The following is a 23,455-nucleotide window of genomic DNA, read 5'->3' as shown; positions in this document are numbered from 1 at the left end:
GCCGTCCATAGCCCTCTCTTTGCCCATGAACCTGCCCAACCCTCTTTTAAAGTTGACCCCAAGTCGGCGGCTGTTGCTACCTCCTCCGGGAGGCGAGTTCCGTAGTTCAGCGGGGCAGGTAGAGTGCCTCTGCCCAGGGAGGCTCTACCAGCCTCACCTCCCCCTGACCAAAGAACCCATCCTCAAAGGAAAAGACTAGGAAATTTGACACACACACACACACACACTTCTCCCTCCCTCATTTCTTGTTTTCCTTGGAGTCCAGACCCCTTTGCCTTCCCAGCCACTTTGCAGGAGTTTCTTGGCCCGTCTCCAGGCCGAGCTGCAACAGCAGGAAAGCCACCTCGCCCTGGAGAGAGAGAGAAAGAGAAAACAGGGTGAGGGCACTATATCTCCCATCACCACCAGCCATCGCCACCCATTCCCCCCTCGTCCTGGCTAGCTGGTTCTTGTCAGCTCACAATATAATCTGCTCCACTGAAGAGGCACAAGAGGCAGAGAGGATTTGCTTCCCACAACTACACCACCTTTCTTTTTTTTTCTTTAACAGGGAGCAGTCAAAGGCTGGGGTTGGTTGATTTACCCAGAGAAAAAGGGAGGAGAGAGACGAGGGGGGTTGATTTACTAGGAGGAGAGCCTGCTGTCTTTCCTTTTTTGAGCCTAGCCAGAAAGCACCGAGAAAGTTCACATCTCCCCTCTCTTCCCCCCCTCTTCTTCTTAGAGTTGAAAAATTCTTGCATTTTTAGGAAGCTTGGATCTTCGACAGGAGCTGCGCCGTACTCTGCAAAACTCTGCTTATTATAATTGGGTGTTTTTTTTCCTTCCTCCAAATTATTATTACGCCTGCACATTGTTTTGAAAGCAGCAGCAGCTCTTAAGAGTTCCTCCTCGCTCCTTTCTTTTCCTAGCATTCTTTCTGCTCCGATCTCTGATTTACTTGGGGTTTTTTTCCGGGGTGGTTTTTTTTTTTTGAAGCTTTCAATAGTTCCACCCCCCCACACACTTTTAAGTATTGACCAAGGGGGAGAGAAAAAAGTCATTCTGAATGGACTAGAGGGTTTCTCCCCCCCCCCGGATTTTTTTTTTATCCTGGTGCCTGGTTTGGAAATAATTTATTTTTCCTCCGTTCCTGAGGAGGAGATAAAAGTTTTGCTGAAGTTCAGGTCGCAAGGAATTCTCTCTCCTTGTCCACCTCCCCGCAAAAATACATTTCGCGTTCCCCTTAAACGTTTGGGATGAACTGGAAATAAACCTTTGGAGGATATTTGCTTACAGAAAGGCCAGGAATCGGATCCCACACTTTACTGGATAATGAGCTGTTTTAATTTTTGAGTGCCCCCCACCCCATTTTAAAAAAAGAAGAGACGAGAATATTATCCAATGAAGTTTTGATGGAACACCTCTCTGTCCAGTCCATTTAATGGTAAGTAAACATTTTTGGATGCCTTCTCTGCTATGGGTTTGTATCCCTTCTGGCTCCCTGTGGGTAGCTGAGATTTAGCTTACTTATGAAGTGTCTTGTGTGACCCGAACGTTTTGCCAATTCTGACATTGGCAAAGTTTGGCGACACAAGATTTTTGACCTTAAATGCAGTGTGTGAAACTTGCCGTACAAAAAAAGGAAAGATTGATATTAAAGCAACAGATTATATATATATATATATATATATATATATATATATATATATATATATATATATATATATATGGGGTTGTATCCAGAATGTCACACTCAGTAGTAGAGCCTATGGGTATTGACAAATGTAGGTCCATTAGTTTCAATGGGTATACTCCTGAGTAGAATTTTGTTGGTGCTATGCTTCTTAGGTCGATATGAAAAGGCATTTAAAAAAAAACACCAGAACGCACATCTGATTTTAATAATGTAAGTTCTCCGTGTTCCAACCTATAGTAACAGCTTTTGAACATCTGTGGCATGATGCTTCTTTACGAACATGATTCATACATCTCAGATGGTGTTGTGTGAGTGGCTTAGATGCCCCATCAGGCTAGAACAGGGAGAGATACGAAAGGAAGTAAGTGGTGGTCATTTCAGGACCTTTCTACACATATAGTAAAAGTGGAACGTAGCCGCCACTTTTTCCCACCCACCAGTGATTACCTGTGCTGATGCACCTATTTCAAAACATCCGCAGATTATATTTTCCAGTGGATTCTGTACTGCTTTTCAGCTGACACCCAACCGTCCCCTTGTTTACTCCATAGTAGGAAGCAGGAGGATTCAGTTTGCACTGAAAGGTGAAACTAGTGAATTTGCGCTTTCCGAGAAAATCTGGTGCAAAGCGAAACTTGTCCGTCCTTCGGAGTTTGCGCTTTGAATGCATTTATTTGACTTTATAAACAACACACAGAGTACAGTCACAGGGTGGCAGGAAAAATAGGTGCAGGATACAAGAATTAAACCCCTTGTGGAACGGCAGATGACAAGTGTCTAGCTCGGCGCTTTTCAAAATTTTGCAATGGGGTTCTCCAGCTGAGTGATGCATTTGAGAAGAAAGCACAGGCCAGGGTAAAGTGTGCAGTAAAACGCCTCTATTAGCGAAAACCACATATAAATATGCATTGTATTAGGGAACATTGCTTTGCAAAAATGCACACATTAGACAAAACTGGTTGCAGACTAAATTGTTGGTGCAATTGCTTGAGGACTTCTCCCATCCGCCCCCCCCCCCCAAGATAAATTGATATGGAAAAAGGTGGAGGGCTGAACTTAAGACCCCTGGGAATGGGATCCTGAATGAGATGAGCCACTGGCCTGATCCAGTGGCCTTTTTGAAAATGACAAACTGAAATGGACAGATCCACGCAACCCTACTCCCTTCATTAAGTGAGTTTATAATTCCTCCAACCGGCTAATTCTGGCGAACTTTGTCAAACACCTTGTCCTATGTTGAATTGTGGCAAACACACAAACCGTCCCTCTGGTTGCTGCAGAGGGAAGCTATCTCTGGGAATCCACACAATTATTTCCAGGCCCGTGACTCAGCCTACTCTTCTGGGGCGAGTAACTCTCAGTCCTAGGCGACCAGCTAGAGAGAGAGGGAGAGGGAGAGAGAGAGAAGCTTGGTGAAAGGGAAAATAATAGTGTTAGATCTTTCTTTTACATCCTGTCAATTTCATGTGTGGAAGGCGGGCAGGCATGCAGGCTAGTGATCTCTGTGGACTTATTTGCAAGGCTACCTTCATGTCCCCCCCTCCCAGCAGCAAAGGCAGAGGTGCCAGCCATCAGACACCCTTGCAAAGTTTCCCCCCTTCCCCTCCACCCTCCAGGGGGAGCCTTAAATGAAAGCAAACCTGTCTCTCTTTTTCTCCATTTATCAAGACCAGATTTTTATACTTCTCTCTCTCCCCCCCCCACTTTTCCTCCCCTTTTCCCTGCTGTGATTGATGGTTTGAAAGAGGAGAAATAGCTCACAAATAGAAATCAGTTACAGATGAAGACGGGGTGGGGGGTGGGGGCTCAGCTTTTGAGTCATTAAAATATTTCCACCTCCCATCTTTTCCTCTCTCCTGCGAAGAAAGAAGCAAATCCGTGAAGAATCGCATTTTGGAAATTTCTATTGTGTGTGCCCTTTCTCTCCCTCCCCCCCCCCACAGTTTTTCTTCTTCTCTTTTTTCCTTAAAAGGGGGGTAATAACTGAGCCAAGAAATCTGAAATTAATTCATTTTGGTGGGGGGGGGATTGGGAGTAAAGGGGAGGGAGAGGGGCTTGAACAAAGAGAAAACAAAAGATTTCCATTTTCAAAGAAAATTTAAAAGGTTGCATATGTTTCAATCTGCATCCTTAGAAGTATTTGCTGTCTTGCTGCCAGGAGATGTTTCAAAACCAGTTTAAAAAACCCAGTGACATTTGCTTGCACCCCTGTAGAAAAACACATATCTGAAGGCATCACAAATTGCTTTTCTTAGTGGGTTTGACTGACAAAAGCAATCTAGGTTGGCTTTGAAGGGCTCTTTCTGCCTCCTGACCTTTCTCATAAATATATAGTTTGTATTCACATCTTTTCACATCCTCTGACCTCCGGGGCAAATTTTTCCTAAATACATCCACATTCCTTCGAGAGGACTTTGCTGGGGAAGTTCCTGTTTCCCTTGAAAAATCCCAGCGGGGTTATTACTATTTTTTAATCTTTCTAAATCTGTCCTCAGTTGTATCAACACCTACCCTTTGAATCGGAGCGAAAATGTTGTGAATTAAAAGCTTCCCCAAATTCCTGATGGCTCGGGAAGATCCAGAGTTTTACTCCATTTTAATACCAATTTTAATGCCCCCCCCAAAAAAACTATGATGGAGTTTCGGTGGGGGAAACCCCATTGAAAAGAGATGAGGTTGTGTAGAATGTTGTGGTGGTGGTTTAGACATCACTCCCGAATTTCCAAAAACATTCCCTCCACTCAGTCATCCCCCAGAGATGACCATTGCCTAATTTTGGCTTTCTAGCTTTTGTGAAAGGTGGTTTAGCGTACACGTCGGCCGGTTCTCGGGGTTTGCATATATTTATTGCTGAACGAAATCCCCCTAGCACAGCCTAACCATTTTTAAACACACCCAGTCAACACAACCGGCTTTTGAGGATCTTAATTTTGTGAGGTCAGATTCTGTAACTGTGCTATCTATCAAAAACTTCCTGAAACCTTAGCGTTACTGGGTTCAGTTCATACCCTTGGCAAATTACCACTGTGAGCGGGGTACCGGCAACTCCCCATCTTTGTAAGATAATGGGCTTGTCCTGTGGAGTGAAGCTGAGAAAGAAAAGCTTTTCTTTGCTATAAAATCTGTGCAGTGAAGTCATATGAGTTCCTTCCTCTTAAGAACATAGAAAAAAATCCCTGCTGGATCAGGCCAGAGATCCACCTAGTGACTAGATCACTACCCCCTCCCCCGATCTAGATCCTCAACTTTTCCCCCATAGTGGCTTGTCTGATGCCTCCAGCATTTGGCATTCGGAGATAGACTGCCTCCAGGTGTGGAGGCTCAATTAAATGGTCACGGGTAATCCTTGCTGGTAGGCTTCTCTCTCCTCCATGAAGGTGCCTAGTCCCACTTTAGAGCAAGCTAAGTCTGTAAGCCACCTGCGCATCTTGTGGCAGTGAGTTCCATCAGTTGTTTTGGTGTAGCGCAAACAAGGATATCCTGGCATCTGCCCTCAACCTTGCTGATTTCGCTTGGGCGGTGGCTCTGAGTTCTTGTATTATGAGAGAGGGCAAAAGCTCTCTTTATTCACGATATTAGAAAATCTCCGCAATATCTATCCTTTCCTTTAGTCACCATCCTGCTAAAAAAAATTTAAAGGCGAAAATCAAACTCTTTCTCTTTTTTCCTCGCAGGGAAGATTGTGGGCTCCCTGCATGATTTGCACCTTTCTTCTATATCTTAGAAAGGATTTTCAGTTTCCTTTTAGGGCAGAGGTGGGGGGCCTGTATACTTGCAGGCTAGTCATTCTCCATTCCGCAACTAGACCTTCGCTTGCCCTTCACTGCCCTAGCTACCCCCTTAACAACCCTACCTTCTTTCGGTGTAGAGGTGAGGAACCCCTGGCATTCTAGATATTGTGCTAGACTACAACTCCCCCAACTGATGGGTCATTCCCTTAATTGGACCATCACTGGCCCTCACTGGCCCTAGCCATGCCCTTCGCAGCTCCGTCCTCTTGCCATGCGAGGGAGGGAAACTTGCAGCTCCCCACGCATTCCTGGACTCCCATCATCTCCCCTGACTGTTGGCCATGCTGACTCAGGACCTGAAGGACCCCACTGGTTCTCCAGCCTTGTCTGGGGATAAAGCCCTTGGAGATGGCTTGGTTGGACTGTGTTACCTGGAGGTGCAGGTGGGCTCAGGGTCCTCCGCCCTCTCAAAATCAACCCACCAGGCAGGCACTGGCAAAAGCTTGTAGGCTTGTCCACACAATGCCCCAATGCCATCCTGGGGTTACTGCAGGAATCTCAGGATGAGAGGCCAACGTGGCCCTTTGGCCCTCTCAGTCTGGCCTTCCCCCAAGCCATGCCCCTCCTGGGGCCGCACCCCTTATCAACCCCGTTCCCCACTCCCCCCCACCTAAAAGGCTGGGCTGTGTCCTTGAACTGTGGCAATGCCTCTTGCCTGCCTGGACAGAGGCCCTACCATTGTCTTGCCAGACTGGTCCATGCCCTGGTTATCTCCCGCTTGGACAACTGCCACATGCTCCACGTGGGACTATCTTTGAAGGTGATACGGAAACCACAACTAATCCGGGATGTGGCAGCTAGACGGGCGACTGGAACCATTTAACACCAGTCCTACATTGTCTCCCAGTCCGTTTCCGAGCACAATTCAAAGTGTTGATGCTGACCTTGAAAGCCCTAAATGGCCTCGGTCCATCTCCACCCCCCTCTGAGGTCCAGCTCCAAGGGCCTTCTGGGGGTTCCCTCACAGCGAGAAGCGAAGCTACAGGGAACCAGGCAGAGGGCCTTCTCGGTAGTGGCGCCATCCCTGTGGAACGCCCTCCCATCGGATGTCAAGGAAATAAACCACAATCTGACTTTTAAAAGACATTTGAAGACAGCCCTGTTTTGGGAAGCTTCTCGTGTTTGAGATGATGATGATGATGATAATGATGACGATGATGTTTTTGCAGTATTTTTGTTGCCCAGAGTAGCTGGGGCAACCCAGTCAGATGGGTGGGGTATAAGACATGAATTATTATTATTATTATTATTATTATTATTATTATTATTATTATTGACTGGTGTGTGTGTGTGGATATATACAGGACCCTTGTGCTCTTAAGTGTGGTTGAAATATAGCCCAGTAAACAAAGGGAACAGTCACACCCATAGCTCCACCCACTTTCCCCTCTAGCCCCACCCACCTTCAGGATGTGGCTCCCAGAAACTTAGCCAAGAGGAGACGTGGCTCTCAAGCTGAAAAAGTCCCCACTCAGCCCCTGACTGGGTCTCAACCCATCCATGAGTCATGGGGGTGAAGAGATTGTGTGAATGAATTGAGCACTTAGCTTATATTTTAATTGCTATTTTGTTAATGCTTTTAATATTGCTTTATGGATTCTAAAAGCAGCATTGATTTGTTAATCACATGACTTGCCATAATTGTGAGGTTTAGCTTATTTTTTTAGTTGCTGTTTTGTTCAGTTTTTTTATAGATTGCAACTGTTTATTATTATTATTATTTTATTTATACCCCGCCCATCTGGCTGGGTTTCCCCTGCCACTCTAGGCGGCTTCCAACAATTACCAAAATACTGTACATTAAAATATCACAGATTAAAAACTTCCCTAAACAGGGCTGCCTTTAGGTGTTTTCTAAATGTCACATAGTTGTTCATCTCCCTGACCTCTGATGGAAGGGCGTTCCACAGGGCGGGCGCCACTACCGAGAAGGCCCTCTGCCTGGTTCCCTGTAGCTTTGCTTCTCGCAGTGAGGGAACCGTTTTATTGATAATTTGTGGATTATTTTATATGATGTATTCTGTATTCGCGACGTGCTAGTATGTTTTATTATGCTATGGTTCTTTATTGGTTGTAAGCCGCTTTGAGATTCATTTGAATGAAAAGCAGCGTAAAGGTAAAGGTAAAGGGACCCCTGACCATTAGGTCCAGTCGTGACCAACTCTGGGGTTGCAGCGCTCATCTCGCGTTATTGGCCGAAGGAGCCAGCGTACAGCTTCCAGGTCATGTGGCAGCATGACTAAGCCGCTTCTGGCAAACCAGAGCAGCACACGGAAATGCCGTTTACCTTCCCGCTGTAGTGGTACCTATTTATCTACTTGCTTTCGAACTGCTAGGTGGGCAGGAGCTGGGACCAAACAATGGGAGCTCACCCCGTCACAGGGATTCGAACTGCCGACCTCCTGATCGGCAAGCCCTAGGCTTTGTGGTTTAACCCACAGCACCACCTGCGTCCCTTTGGCATAAAGATACAATCCACCTGCGTCCCTTTGGCATAAAGATACAATCCATCAAATCAAATCCGTGTGTGCAAATCTAGGGCCAATGCAACCGCTGGCCACCCACCCGTCTCACCCTCTTGGGATCACTGTCAGAGGGAACAAGGAGAGATTTTTTAGAGTCATATAATGCCCAATGCCCCAACAATTCAGCCTCCCCCCCCAAGATGGTCAGAGACTTTCTGGATGAAAGGGTCCCCCAATGAACACGCCTTGCCCAAGGACACCCCAAATTCTGAGGCTGACTCTTCTCCACCTAGTAAATGTGAACATGTGTGTGTGTGTGTGTGTGTGTGTTTAGAGAAGAGGATACAATTTGGGCTGAACCAGACAGGTTGTCCCCCAGAAGTCCAGGAATATTAAGAACAGGATTTTGGGAAGTAATGTAGAGCAGCAACAGATACATCAGAATTAAAAGAAGGAGCAGTTCCAGTGAGATGTTGCTCTTGAGAACAATTTGATCTGAAATGTAGTTACTATTGTTGTTGTTTAGTCGTTTAGTCGTGTCCGACTCTTCGTGACCCCATATATATATTTGGAAACAAAGCTTAACTTGCTTCAGCAAAACTCTTCCCCAAGTTGGTATGTTTGAAAGATTACGAGGTAGGTTGATTTTTTTAAAAAATGTGACAGAATAGCTGAATGTAGGATTGCTTCATGGCAGAGGGTTGGACTAGATGACCCTTGGAGTCCCTTCCAGTTCTACAAATTGGTGATTCTACGCTTGTGTGTGTTCGCGTTTGCACGTACAACCTTTCATTGCCAGAACTGATGATAAGGGTTGCTGTTTACGCAAACGGCACAGACAGATCCCTTCCACAGCGGTGATGAAGTCTATCCTAAACCTCTGACAATGCACAGTCCATAAAACTGTGTCTTTTCCTGAGCCAATTTAAGGTGATGGGAAAGTGTGCAAGGTTTGGAGTTTCACAGGTCTCTTTATTAAGCGGCACTGGAAAAAAACAACAACGGGAAAACCTCAAGCAAGAGAACACGCAAGATTGGTTGTGGGTTATTTGCAAAGTTCACTGACAATGTAGAAGGCCTCTACATTTTATAAACCATCCAGAATTTGCAAGCGGTTAGCAGTCATTATAATGCCGCAGAGACCCCTGATCTTCAAAAAGTCTCTTGCGGGGTTGTGTGCTTTTGTTAATAGTGACTAATTTTTCATCTCCATCCACATCTTTTAAAAAGTGTTTCATGGCTTCACTCCATAAGAGTGGAAATGGAATATTTCTGATAAGGAGCACATTCGTTGGGTGTTTGCATCGAATGCTAATCCTACGTAGAACAGACCCGTTGATGATGAACGGCTCTGGCTAACTGAGGCCTATGAACTTCAATGTGTCTAGGTAAAGGTAAAGGGACCCCCGACCATTAGGTCCAGTCGCGACCGACTCTGGGGTTGCGGCGCTCATCTCACGTTATTGGCCGAGGGAGCCGGCGTACAGCTTCCAGGTCATGTGGCCAGCATGACAAAGCCGCTTCTGGCGAACCAGATAGCACAATGTGTCTACTCTGAGTAAAACTTAGTAAACCACCAGAAAATATTTTGCATAGTTAAGTTTTTACCTCTAACTTCAGTACACTGTATTTTATTGCTATGGCTAAAAAATAAAAATTCTTCCGATTCTGATTCTTAGTTGGAGGCAACATTCAATTCTCCCTCGGCAGCCAGGACCTCAAGAGCTGCCTACATACCGTAATTTAGGTTCTATCTAGAGAGAGCATTCTATCTAGAGAGAGAGCATGGATGGCCACCTATTTTAAAACATTTTTATTTTCTTTAAAGGTTTGTTTTCGTGCTGGGTTCATGCTGTGCAGGGTGACATTAACTGGGACTGATGTCAAGAATTTCTGTCCCGTAAGGACCCAGTTGAGGCATGGCATGGAGATTTATTTGCTGACTTGCGATGTTTGGCAAAATGTTTGTAGACATATTAAAAGAAGTGTAATGCAACTTTTTAAAAATTTGGGGGGGGGGGTTAATGCTTGGCTTCTGTGGTGCTCATACCCTGTGTTAATTAATCTGGAATAATATCGTATTGAGATTCTGTTCCTGCAATTGATGAGGTCTGTTAGAAACCCAGCTTTGCCCAATCTGTCGCTCTTGTAGTGTGAGTCTTACCAAGGTGTGGGAATGGTTGTTCGGTCCAAAAGGCAAGTGATCTGCTATAACACACACTCTACCTGTCTCTTATTTACCACCGTTTATCTATCAGGTGCAGTCACTTACTAAATGCCTTTGCGTGTCACCTGCCCATGCAGTAGAAATTGGAGTTCTTGGGAAAGTCCAGAAATAAGCGGTAAATTGCAATAACTCAGGCCAAAAGAAGATGGATTTCAAATAAATCTTCACAAGGTTTTATTGATGTGATGCGGAGTTTAAATGGGAATCAATCCCAATGTTGAAGGCAAATAAAGGTAAATTCCAGTAAAAATCAGGACAAGGCCCTGTTTCGACTATTCTTTGTCAGCAAAGATTCACAGGTCAAAGTGTACCAAATATGTTTGCCTTGAGATTGATTCCCATTTAAACTCCGCATCACATCAATAAAACCTTGTGAAGATTTATTTGAAACCCATCTTCTTTTGGCCTGAGTTCTTGCAATTTACCGCTTATTTCTGTCACCTGCCCATGGCATCAAATGCCATTGCATGTTGCCCCTTTGAATACTGCCAGATGCCATTGCATGTTGCTTGTCAAAGACTGCTGTGCGTTAAACACCATTGTGTTTTACCTGCCAAGGCCTTATAGGTCTTCGTGCAATTCCATGGCGCTTATCAGCTGCAGCCTCAAGTATTTGATCAATATTTGAGGGCGCCTTCTTTAAAAGGTTGTTAGTGGGAAGTTCTGGAGAGATGCTTCGAGCCTGGCTCTCTCCTGAAGCCAAAGGTCTCGCCGAGGAATAAGCAGGCAGATCTTGCCTTTTGCACAGACACTTTTAAAGACAATCTCGTTCTGTCCAGCACATGTTTAACCTGAAGCACAAAAGAGGGCACTGTTGCGCATAAAATCTGCTCGTGCTGATTTGTAAATATTGATGAAGGTTTAGAAAGAAGACCTGTCCTTTAAATGGAAATGCAATACATCTCCCTGTGATGGGGAGTATTTATGATCGGGATCCGGCATCTGTCAAGTTTTCATTCTTTAGGGTCATAGAATCATAGAATTGTACGGTAGGAAGGGACCCAAGGGGCCCTCAAATGGAGGGCTGCTCCCCCCCTAAAGCCATTCTGGGTGTCAAATTGAGGGCACAGGGACCTTGTCCTTTGCCCTAGGCGGCAAAACATCCTGAGGCAAAGGACAATGCATTTATTGTACCACTTTTAACAGTCGTGGAAACTGTAGTTTGGGTGTTGGGATTGTACCTCGGTGAGATCAGCGCTGTTAAGAAATTGCCGTTCCCAGGACTCTCGTTGACGGTTAAAGTGGCGTAATGGTGTTTAAAATGCACTCTCCCTGCGGGATTAAACACCCCCAGGACGAGAATAGTTTGGGATAGGAGCACAGGAAACCTTCACACCAAATTGGAGCCTAAGTATTATTGTCTATAGATGCGCTGGCTTCGCGGGGTTTCTTTCCCAGCCCTCCCTAGCAATGCTGAGGATTTGAACCCGGGTCCTTCTGCATGCAAAGCAGGTGCTCTGGCGCTGAGCCAGGGGCCCTTTGCAGCTCGCTGTTCTGGACTGGCGTCCAGTCGGGGTTAGGAAACAAGGCCTTCTGCAGATGCTCAAGAGCAGGCATCCCCAAACTGCGGCCCTCCAGATGTTTTGGCCTACAACTCCCATGATCCCTAGCTAACAGGACCAGTGGTCAGGGATGATGGGGATTGTAGTCCAAAACATCTGGAGGGACAAAGTTTGGGGATGCCTGCTCAAGAGCATAGGCAGAGTCTTCAGCAGGATCAGGCCAGAGGCCCATCTAGCCCAGAATCCTGTTCTCACGGTGGCCAACCAGATGCTTCTGAGAAGCTCTCGGGCAGGATCTGAATACAAAAGCAGTCTCCCCTCCCATGGCTTCCAGAAACTGGCACTCAGAAGCATCACCGCCTCTGTCCATTGAGACAGAGCAGAGCCAGTAGCCACTGATATAGTCCTCTCCTCCATGAATTTGCCTAATCCTCTTTTAAAGCCATCCAAGTTAGTGGCCATCACTGTTTCCTGTTGCAGCGAGTTCCACAGTCTGACTATGCGCTGCCTGAAGAAGTCATTGTATTTTACCTGTCCCAAGACAGGTGCATCCCAAATAGCATTCGAAACTCCCATTGTTCTAGGCACATTTTGCAACCGGGAATTTCATTAGCACGAGCAGTTTCTGAGCTCTGGGCGCAGTGCTGCGCCTAAGATTTCAGATTGAAACTGCAGAGTGGAAGGAAAGGAGGACCTTTTCCTAGCCCCTTCCCCCTTCCAGCTACTCTCTGAAGACTGGAGAAGAGATCCTCTTAAGAATATTAGGGGGTGAGCAAGGGAAGTATGGCTTTCGTTTTTTGCAGTCTTCAGATGAGAAGTAGACCATGTGAAAAATGAATATAAGATTTCAGCCACAGCTCATTCTCAGCTTTGTATTCTTGTTATTAAAAAAAAAGCTCGCCTAGACATCCCGCTGTTGCTCCCATAACCTAGGTTAAAGGTGCCATTTAGCTCCTAGCTTTCCTATCTCAGTTTCTAACACTGATCCTGAATCCAGGGACAGTCCCAGATTTGATTGGATCCCAGAACGTCCCGCTTTTCCTTAGGACATCCCTATTTTCATCAGAGAAATGTTGGAGGATGTGGAGTTATGCAACCCTCAAGCTGAGGAGATAAGTAACTAGACAACCTTTAGAAGACACCTGCATAGGCAAGTTTTTTAAAAATAGTTAATGCTTTATTATGGTTTTTATATATGTTGGAAGCTGCCCAGAGTGGCTGGGGCAACCCAATCAGATGGGCACGGTATAAATAAAACAATAGAATAGGATGTCGCTATTTTCCCAGTAGTGATGTACAGAAGTGAGAGCTGGACCGTAAAGAAGGCTGATCGCCAAAGAATTGATGCTTTTGAATTATGGTGCTGGAGGAGACTCTTGAAGTCCCATGGACTGCAAGAAGATCAAACCTATCCATTCTGAAGGAAATCAGCCCTGAATGCTCACTGGAAAAGGACAGATCCTGAAGCTGGGGCGCCAGAAGAGAAGACTCCCTGGATGTTGGGAAAGATGGAGGTCACAAGGAGAAGGGGACGGCAGAGGACGAGATGGTTGGACAGTGTTCTCGAAGCTACCGACATGAGTTTGACCAAACTGCGGGAGGCAGTGGAAGACAGGAGTGCCTGGCGTACGCTGGTCCATGGGGTCACGAAGAGTCGGACATGATTAAACAACAACAACATTTTCATCAGAAAAGGGTTGGAGGGGATGTGCTTAGTGCAACAGCCCACACCATTTCCGATGCTTGTATGGTGACATTTCCACCAAATCATCCTGAGTGTAGCAGTTGTTGCTTTTGATGCCGTCCTCTTTCCCCTGAAATCTCCAGGCCTGCTTACTTCATCTGTCCGTGCGGGTCTGAGCTCGCACGACGGAGGGGAGATCTTTATAAACAAGGCTCAGGGAAAGATTGGGAGGGTGGTGATTGAGGGCTGCTCATGGCTTTGCGTCTTGGCTGCCGTACAAGGGCGGTTGGGCAAGAGTCCGTGTCGATACATGTCTGTTTGGGTACCCAGTTGCATCTTGCCTGTGTACCCGAGACCGGTTTTCTGCCTGTGCCAACGAGGAGTACGAAATCCTCTTGGGGCAAGTCTGTGCAGGGAACCCCAGCTTGACATCTCGGCACAAAGAGTTGCAGTGGCTGGTTTGTTTTTTTAAAGGGCACGAGCTTGCGAAGCCAAGAAAAAATAATGAATGGGTCCTTTTAAAAAATACGTCTTGTAGCTGAGCAACATTTAAAATGGTGTGAGATGTTAACATGCAAAATCAAGAAGAGCCCAGAGAGTTTACCAAGCATACTATATCTTCTAATATTATAAGACCACAAGAAGAACTCACTGGATCAGGCCGACAATTTGTCTAATCATCTCGGTTGGTGGACATTTCCCACTTCCTGTGGCAGTGAGTTCCATAGGTGCTTTTAGAAAATCTGTCCTAAATCCTCCAACATCCCAGTTCACTGAGTGTACACAAGTTCTGATGTTATGAGAGAGGGAGGAAAAACCCTTTCTCTATCCGTTATCTCCATGCTGTGCATAATTTTACAAATTTCTATCATTTCACCTCTCACCTTTTCTCTGAACCAAAGCACTCCAGCTGCCGCAACCTTTCCTCATAAGGGAGTTGCTCCACACCCACCCACCCACCCACCCACCCCCATTTAATTTTGGGCCGCCCTTTTTTCGGAACCTTTTCCAACTCTACAATATCCATTTTGAAGTGAGCCAACAGGAACTGTACACGGTATTCCTAGAATCTCAGAACTGTAGAGTTGGAAGGGGACCCCAAAACCTATCTAGTCTGACCCCATGCAATGCAGGAACTGCAGCAAATGTGGATGTATCACAGATTTTGTATAATGGCATTATGATTTTGAATCAAATGGCAGTTCCATTTTCAATTTCTTTCTCAATACAGTGGTACCTCGGTTTATGAACACAATTGGTTCCGGAAGTCTGTTCATGAACTGAAGCGTTCATAAACTGAAGCGAACTTTCCCATTGAAAGTAATGGAAAGTGGATTAATCTGTTCCAGATGGTCCACGGAGTACTTAAACTGAAGCGTTCATAAATTGAAGCAATTGAAAGTAATGGAAAGTGGATTAATCCGTTTTCAGACGGGTCCGCGGAGTACTCAACCTGAAGCGTACTTAACCCGAAGCATGGGTGTAATTGGTTCTAGAAGTCTGTTCATAAACTGAAGCGTTCATAAACTGAAGCGAACTTTCCCATTGAAAGTAATGGAAAGTGAATTAATCCGTTCCAGGTGGGTCTGCGGCGTTCATAAACTGAAAATTCGTAAACCGAGGTTCCACTGTAGTTATGGATTTCATAGTACTCCTGAGAACCAACGGCACGCATTCTGTATATTAGAAAGTTACAGTTCCTTCCCAACGCTCCAGTCAGATCAAAATGCTTTTGATCACATAGTAGTAATGGAGGCAGTGAAGGCAAGTGAAGGTCTAGTTCAGGGATTTCAAAGCTTGCAAATCATGCGTTGAGGATGGCGTCTTCTTAACTCCAGGAACAGAGCTTGTCCGATACTTTCTCTTTCCTTCTGTTGACCAAAACACACCAGAACCAAAGTAGCTCACTAATTAATCAGCTACAGCTCTGGTTAATTGATCTATTGCTTTAAAGCAGGCACCCCCCAAACTCAGCCCTCCAGCTGTTTGGGGACTGCAATTCCCATCATCCCTGACCACTGGGATGATGGGAGTTGTAGTCCCAAAACATCTGGAGGGCCGAGTTTGCCTATGCCTGTTTTAATGTGTTCTAAACAGCTTTGAATTTTTTTCCTAAAAAATACAAAGCGGTGTGGAAAATAATAATAATAATAATAATAATAATAATAATAATAATAATAATAATACCTCATTCCTGGGAGAAAGGATGGAATAAAAATAAAAATGGACTACAGTGGTACCTTGGTGTCCGTTTGTAAACCAAAACAGGCATGCTTTTGCCAATGGGGCCTCCAAAATTTTTTGTTTGTAATCCAAAAAAAAAAGGTTGCAAACCGGGACACGCACTTCTGGGTTTGACGTGTTTGTAATCCAAAACGTATGCAAGCCAAGGTACCACTGTATTTGGCAGCATGAAGAGAAGTATTACCACGGTCTCAAGCCACCTGAAAAATTATCAGCCCCACATAATTTATTTTAAATTCATTTTATATTTTTGAGATAGTGATATTGCTTCCCTTCATGCTGGTGAAGAGCCAATTTCTTCACATTCTGCTGGTACTAAAGGCAGAAGAGCATCCCAGGAAGATTTTTCTTTGGTCAGTTGGCAACCAGGGATGCTAAGGTGAATAAAATATTTGGGGGGGGGCAGGTAAACCCCACCATGCATAATAGGTCACATGATGCAGCAGATGCTCACTATTTGAATGGCAATGCTCATTAACTTTTTTTGGGGGGGCTCCCTCAAATATTTTAGGGGTGTGTGGAGGGATCTCGACCCTTAGGAGTTGGCTCCTATGTTGGCAATCCCCTACCCCCAAATACATTTTACACCAGAACTTCCTAGTTTGTCTTGCCTTGGAGCTCCACCTACTGGCCACACTCTGAAATATCAGCTTTCCGTTAGAAACATGGAAAACTGCCCCATATACACAAACTGGTGGGTGTTTCTCCAGGGGTTTGGGGTAAGGGGGGGGGTCTATGCAGATGCCAGAGATTACAGCTGGGGCCTTCTGCATGCAAAGCAGATGCTCTGCCCCTGAGCTACAGCCCTGTCCCTGCAGAACAGGTGCTTCCGAATACCAGGGAAGTTCCGAATACCAGGGAAGAATTGCTCCTGTGTTCGAATCCTGCTTTCGGGTTTCCCAGAAGAGGCATCTGGTCGGGCCCTGTGAGAACAGGATGCTGGACTAGATCAGCAGGACTCTTCTATTCTTACGTTCCTAATCCACTCGCCAGCAAGCAATTCCCACTCGCCCATGGCGACTCCCGACCAAGTCCTTAATTACGAGGCTGTTTTAGGTGGCGAGTTGGTGAAACAGAAGGGAACTGTAGTTTAGAAGGGAGTGCCCTGCTCTGATGGTCTAACCTGCCCGACCAAAATGACCAAATGAAATATTTCTCATCTATTCTTCGTATATGCTTCCAATACACAGTGTTTCAGGAACCCGGAATGCATTTCTTTACAGCGTTGTCTATTCCACAGGTAAGATTAAGAACCTCCTGTTTAACCTTATCATTGATTTAGCACAAAAGGCCTCCTTCCCTGGAGGTTTTTAAGCAGAGGTTGGAAGGCCATTTACCAGGCATTCTTTAGCTGTGGTTCCCGCATCGCAAGGGGTTGGATTGGATGACCCTTGGGGGTCCCTTGCAACTCTGCGACTCTACAATTATGTGCTATAATATACAATGCAGATTCTTCTGGTGTTCTGACGCTTCTTATCCTTCTCGAACCCCTTCCCCCCAGTTCTAGGATTTCGTCGGAAAAAGGCCATGATGTTGAAACTCCTGGTGGCCACCCTCCTCCCGGCCTTGATCCTGGCGGCGCCTCCGCCCATTAGCAAGCTGGCCCTCTTTCCGGACAAGAGCGCCTGGTGTGAGGCGAAGAACATCACCCAGATCGTTGGGCACAGCGGGTGCGAGTCCAAATCCATCCAGAATAGGTACAGTACTGGGCCAATGGATCCAACATCTCCAGATCGCCCGGCGCCATCTTCCCCAAGCTGTGTTGCACTCCCAACTTCCACCAGCTCCGGCCAGCAATGCTCCGGAAATTAATTTCTGCCTCTTCCTGCTAACGTATCACAAGTAAAAGCATCGTGGCTGAAAACCGGTTTGTAATTTTCTGCCGCGACGAAACGTGGGCTACATAGCATTGTTAAGGAGTTCCACATTTGTAAGAACTCAAAATTTTATCGTGGCAGCACCCACCCTTTGGAACTCCCTGCCTATTGATATCAGACAGGCACCTTTACTAATCCCCCTTTCATTTACTATACTTTCAGTGCCTGCTTTAAAAAAAACAACACATTTTTGTTTAGGCAAGCCTACCCAGTTATGTATGGTATCAAGTTTATTGCTTATAGCCAAAGGCTGCTGCAATGTATACAATCTAATTCAGTAAAATATATACAAATTTGGTACAAAACTTAGAACATTTACATTATCAAAACATGACCTAATCAGCACAAAGTTATGGAAACACTTTAATATACCAATTGAAACATTAAATAATAAAATTTATAAACTAAAATCACATGGCCACTGATGTATTAAAAGAAATATGAAACAATACAATTGATAATTCTGTACAACTTTGGTGAGAGAGCTGCCTCTTGGTATGGATGGAGTCAGATTAATTCATCTCCTTTACAGTTAATAGCTACCTCAGCAATATAATTTTTCCTAATTTTCCTGGCGGCAGTTGCAAAAAGTGCTACACGCCAGGTCACATATTTATCTGTGCCTGCAAGGAGATAAAGAATCATATCAGAAGGATTGGGGCCAGGGGACCTAGTCATTATACCCACATGTATTCTAATCTGTTTTTTAGGTTATTTAATTTTTAAAAAATGTTTTAAGTTGCTGTTTTTAACTGTTTTTACCGATAATTTTGTTTTATTCTTTTTGCAAATCACTTTGAGGTGGGTGTTGTTTTTACAATCAAGCAGTATATAAGTTTTATGACATAAAACAAACACTCAAAACAAAAGAATAATAAATAAGTAAAAAATGTTGAGAACCCAAGATAGCAATGACCTTTTAAAAAATAGGGATGTGGAATCTATGGCCCTCGAGCTTTTGTTGGGCTTCAGCCTCCATCAGTCGAAACCAGCAGGCCTAATGGTGAGGGTAGATGGGAGTTGGAGTCCGGAAACAACTGAAGTCAGAGATGTGATGGAGGTAGCTAGGGACAGTGAAGGCAAGGGATGGTCTAAGTTTGGGGAACGGGAGCCTGGCGTTCTCCAGATGTTGTAGCACTCCATTTTGCTCTCTAGCACCACCTGTTGGCCATGCTTGGGCCCAGTATGGCCAACGGTCCCCTTCCCTGTATGAAAGGTAGCTAGGGGCAGTGAAGGAAATTGATGACCTAGTTCAGGGGTGGCCAACTACCAAGAGACTGTGATCTACTTTCAGAATTAACATCTGGCAATGATCTACCCCCATTTTTAAGGGGTTCAGCTCAAACTTGTTGAGCTTTTTTGGGGAGGAGGAAAGCCCGTTTTGGGGGGGGGGTTCAGCTCAAAGTTCTTCAGCTTTTGGGGGGATGAGGGAAGCACCATTGGGGGGGGTTAAGGTGCAGGCTTTTGGGGGGGAAGGGAGTTCCGTTTGGGGAGGGAGGAAGGCAAGGGAAGTAGGGGTTAAGTCACTCACAAAAACATCACTATGAATGAAAACAGCCACACAGAGGAAGCCCCATCTTCCCTTCCTGAGTTCAAACAACAATGGAGGGTGGGCTGAGGGGGCGGGGCAGGAGCCAGATTTACAGATGCAGAGGAAAGGGAGCCAGAGATCAACCGTGATCTACCAAAACATTGCGGGGATCTACCAGTAGATCGTGATCGACCTGTTGGACATCCCTGACCTAGTTCTAACTGTTTTCAGACTTCAGTCCGCAATGGACGCAGCCAGCCTATTGCCAGTGGCCAGAGCTGTAGTTGAGAAACCGTTCGAGAGCTGCAGCTTCCCAGACCCTTGCATTAAAAGATGCCAGAGCTGGGATGGAGGTAGCTAGGGGCAGTGAAGGCAAGGGACGGTCTCAGTCCACTCGGGAAGTTTGGCACTCCTGAACACCACCCGCCCCGATTCTGAACCCGACCCTCATCTCACAGGCTTTTAGCATCTTCCTAATCTTCACCTCTCGTCCGCAGAGCCTGCTTGGGGCAGTGTTTCAGCTACAGCGTTCCCAACACCTTCCCACAGTCCACCGAGTCCCTTGTGCACTGCGACTCTTGCATGCCAGCCCTCTCCATGTGGGAAGTGGTAAGTCACGCCGCTCGGGGTGGGAAATTGTGCGGTGATCGTCCAGGGAAGGGCTGTTAGCATCCCCTCTCTAAAATAAATAAATAAATGGGAGTATTCGTGTGGAGGGGGGGGAATTCACTGTGGGGCAGCAAGCAGGGGGCTAGAGTGGGAATCACAAGTGGGAAGAGCGTTGCTGTTGGCTCTGGTTGGCCGATGTCAGTACAGGATGCGGGACTAAGTAGGCCACTGGCCTGATCTAAGTTTCTTCTTAGACCTCGCCCCTAGGTCCACACAAGATGTGGCGATGGGTACCACCTGCAATGGCTTTAGAAAGAGGATTAGAGAAATTCAAAGGAGATAAGGCTATCCCTCGCCACTAACTGTGATGACTGTGCTCTGCTCCCATGGCTGGAGGCAGCAATGCTTCTGAATACCAGTTGCTACAAAAAAAAGCAGGAAGGCGAGCGTGCTTTCATGGTCAGATCCTGTTTGCAGGTTTCCCCATAAGCGGCATCTTGTTGATCCCTGTGAGAACAGGGAGCTGGACTAGATGAAACTTTGACCTGACCCAACAGCAGGGCTCATGATGTTCTATGACGAGGATGAGGATTATAATTATGCCCCGCCCATCTGGCTGGGTTTCCCCAGCCACTCTGGGCGGCTTCCAACAAAATATTAAAAATACAGTAAAACACCAGACATTAAAAGCTTCCCTAAACAGGGATGCCTTCAGATGTCTTTTAAAAGCCAGGTACCCTGTTCCCCCTATTTTAAGACGTAGTCATAAAATAAGCCATAGCAGGATTTTTAAGCATTCAAGGAATATAAGCCACACCCTGAAAATAAAACATAGTGATAGGCGCAGCAGCAATGCCGGCCGTGGCAGGAGAAGGAGGGGGAAAAATAAGACATCCCCTGAAAATAAGCCATAGTGGTGTTGTTGTTTTCTGAGGAAAAATAAATATAAGACAGTGTCTTATTTTCGGAGAAACACGGTAGTGGTTTATTTTCTTGACATCTGACGGGAGCGCGTTCCACAGGGCGAGCGCCACCACCAAGAACGCTCTCTGTCTGGTTCCCCATAACCTCACTTCTCGCAGGGAGGGAACTGCCAGAAGGCCCTTGGAGCTGGACCTCAGAGTCTGGGCTGAGTGATGGGGGTGGAGATACTCCTTCAGATATTCTGGGCCAAGGCCATTTAGGGCAGGCATCCCCAAACTGCGGCCCTCAGGATGTTTTGGCCCACAACTCCCATGATCCCTAGCTAACAGGACTAGTGGTTGGGGAAGATGGGAATTGTAGTCCAAAACATCTGGAGGGCCGAAGTTTGGGGATGCCTAATTTAGAGTTTTAAAGGTCAGCACCAACACTGTGCTCGGAAACGTACTGGGAGCCAATGTAGGTCTTTCAGGACCGGTGTTATATGTTAGGTGATTGTGGTGGCTCCCTGAAAAAAGATGGTGAGCCAAATTTCGGGAGGCGGCGGCCACTGATGGTCGCTAGCCCTGAGAACTACCTACTTATGATTACCATCTGGTGGGAACCGCAGGAGAGGAGAGGGGTCTTGAGCTCAGGTCCTGCTTGAGGGGTTCCTACAGATTGACTGGTGTGAGAACAGAAGGGTGGACTAGATGGGCCATTGGCCTGATCCAGCAGCCAAGCTCTTCCTGTGTGTTCCGACGTCTTCTCCTTCCCCCAGGTGACATTGGACTGCCCCAGCAATGAAGACATCCCCAGGGTGGACAAATTAGTGGAGAAGATCCTCCATTGCAGCTGCCAGGCATGTGGGAAGGAGCAGAGCCAAGAGGGGGCGCTCCTCAACGTCTACGTCAACGGCGACGAGAACCTGCCGGCCGAGGGTCCTCACCCCCACCCCTACGGCCACCACCACCAAGGGGAAGAGGCCTCCAACCACCACCACCATGAAGACGAGGCCAAGGACTGACCTCCGACCTTCCGGGGGTGGACTGCCCCTTCAGCCCAGGCCTTGACGTCTTTCACCCGCCTCTCAAATACCCATCATGCTTTGCTCTTGGCAACGTTGTCGTGGGGAAGCACAGGCCAAGCTGAAGGCGGACCTTTCACCGGGGGCGGCCGATGGGACATTGGGACAAGCTGGCAACCGGCGAGGGAATTGTGGGAGGGGGTGGTTGGGAGGGCGTCATTGATGAAATTGCACACCGCTCTAATATATTGGGGGATGAGGGAAGAGGGAGGGGCAAAATGAGAGAGGGGGTCTCTGGGGCCTTTCCTCTTGAAGGTCCGGCGGACACTCGAAGCAAAAAGATCAAAGGCGGCTTCTCGGTTTCTGGCTTTCCATCAGGACATTTCTCTGTGAAGACTACATATAGAATTGTAGAGTCGGAAGGGACCCCCAAGGGTCATCTAGTCCAACCCCGCCGTGGGTCCAGTTCTACCACTGGGGATCGATCTCGGAGGAGCCAGACTGGAAACCCCCCCCCAAAAAAAACATTTTGACAAAAGAGACTCTCCCCTTTGGTGCTTTTTTAGCAGCAGAAGTGAGACATTTCTTGCATGTTTGTGTTCTGCCCTCACTTGCCTTCACTGCCCCTGGCTACCTCCATCACGACTCTGCCTTCTTTTAATGCAGGGCTGGCGAGCTTGTGTCCCTCCGGGTGTCGCTGGACTCCAACTCCCATCATTCTTGAACAGTGGTCATGCTGGCTGGGACTGCTGGGAGCTGGAGTCCAACAGTGTCTGGATGGGCACCACTTTGGCTATCCCTGTTTGACTTCCTAGCAGCACTTTAATGAATGGAAGATAGAAGGGAGCGAATGAAACTTTACTGGAGAGAACAGGGCGAGAGGGAAGAATCAGGTGGGCCGGCTCCAGACCATTTTTAGCGAGCCAGATCTAGCTCAGTATTGTCAACGCTGACTGGCAGCACTTCAATAGGCTTTCAGCCGTACCTGGAGATGACAGGGGTCGAACCGGGGACATTCTGAATGCAAAGCAGACACTCTTGTCACTGGGTTCTGGTTTTCCTAAATATTCTAGTCCTCATGGTTATGGATAAAGGGGCTGAATCAATGAGGAGGTGCACAGAAGGTAGTCTTATTCCAAGACAGACCACTGGTCCATCCAACCTAGGATTGCCAACACTGACCGGCAGGAGCTCTGCAGGAGTTCAGGCAGAGGACATTCCCACACTTACTTCTTCAATGTTGGGGATTGAACCTGGGAACTTCTGCCTACAAAAGCAGATACTCTACCACCGAGCAACAACCCTTTCCGCGGGAATTTAACGTAATCTGAATCTGACCCAACAATGGGGGTGAGTCAGATTATTGAATGAAGAGTCTGACATCTTGCCCAACCTTTTCCTTGAATTTTTACACATCTTAATCACGGAATGTTTAGAATGAGATTCGAACACTTGCCTATGTGCAAACCCAGCCTCTCTCCTTGTTCTGCTGACTACAACACTCTTCATGGTTTCTCTCTCTCTCTCTCTCTCTCTCTCTCTCTCTCTCTCTCTCTCTCTCTCTCTCTCACACACACACACACACACACACACACACACACGTTATATGCATTTCCATCTTTATCGTTGTGTTATTCATCTCTCTTAATTAAATAAAATAGATCCAACATCCACATACCGTGTCACTCCAGGTCTTTTGTTGAGTGAGACAATATAGTAAAGGTAAAGGGACCCCTGACTGTTTAGTCCAGTCGCGAATGACTCTGGGGTTGCGGCGCTCATCTCGCTTTACTGGCCGAGGGAGCAGGTGTACAGCTTCCAGGTCATGTAGCCAGCATGACTAAGCCGCTTCGGGCGAACCAGAGCAGCGCATGCAAACGCCATTTACTTTCCCACCGGAGCGGTACCTATTTATCTACTTGC

At 46.5% G+C, this 23,455-nt stretch overlaps 1 protein-coding gene across 1 annotated transcript; it reads left to right on the top strand.

Moving 5' to 3' along the window:
• Positions 1 to 308: 308 nt before the first annotated feature.
• NBL1 (NBL1, DAN family BMP antagonist) lies at positions 309 to 23,205 on the top strand. Its single transcript, XM_035121127.3, has 4 exons — positions 309 to 1,423; positions 17,090 to 17,285; positions 19,494 to 19,605; positions 21,287 to 23,205. The coding sequence occupies exons 2-4, from the start codon at positions 17,116 to 17,118 to the stop codon at positions 21,530 to 21,532; spliced, it is 528 nt and encodes a 175-aa protein (XP_034977018.3). The 5' UTR covers positions 309 to 1,423; positions 17,090 to 17,115; the 3' UTR covers positions 21,533 to 23,205.
• The last annotated feature ends 250 nt before the right edge of the window (positions 23,206 to 23,455 follow it).

The sequence above is a fragment of the Zootoca vivipara genome, chromosome 6 (assembly GCF_965207765.1).
Source record: "Zootoca vivipara chromosome 6, rZooViv2.hap1.1, whole genome shotgun sequence".
NCBI lineage: Eukaryota > Metazoa > Chordata > Lepidosauria > Squamata > Lacertidae > Zootoca > Zootoca vivipara.
Note: the sequence above shows the minus strand (reverse complement) of the source record. Positions and strands in the feature narration are given on the sequence as shown.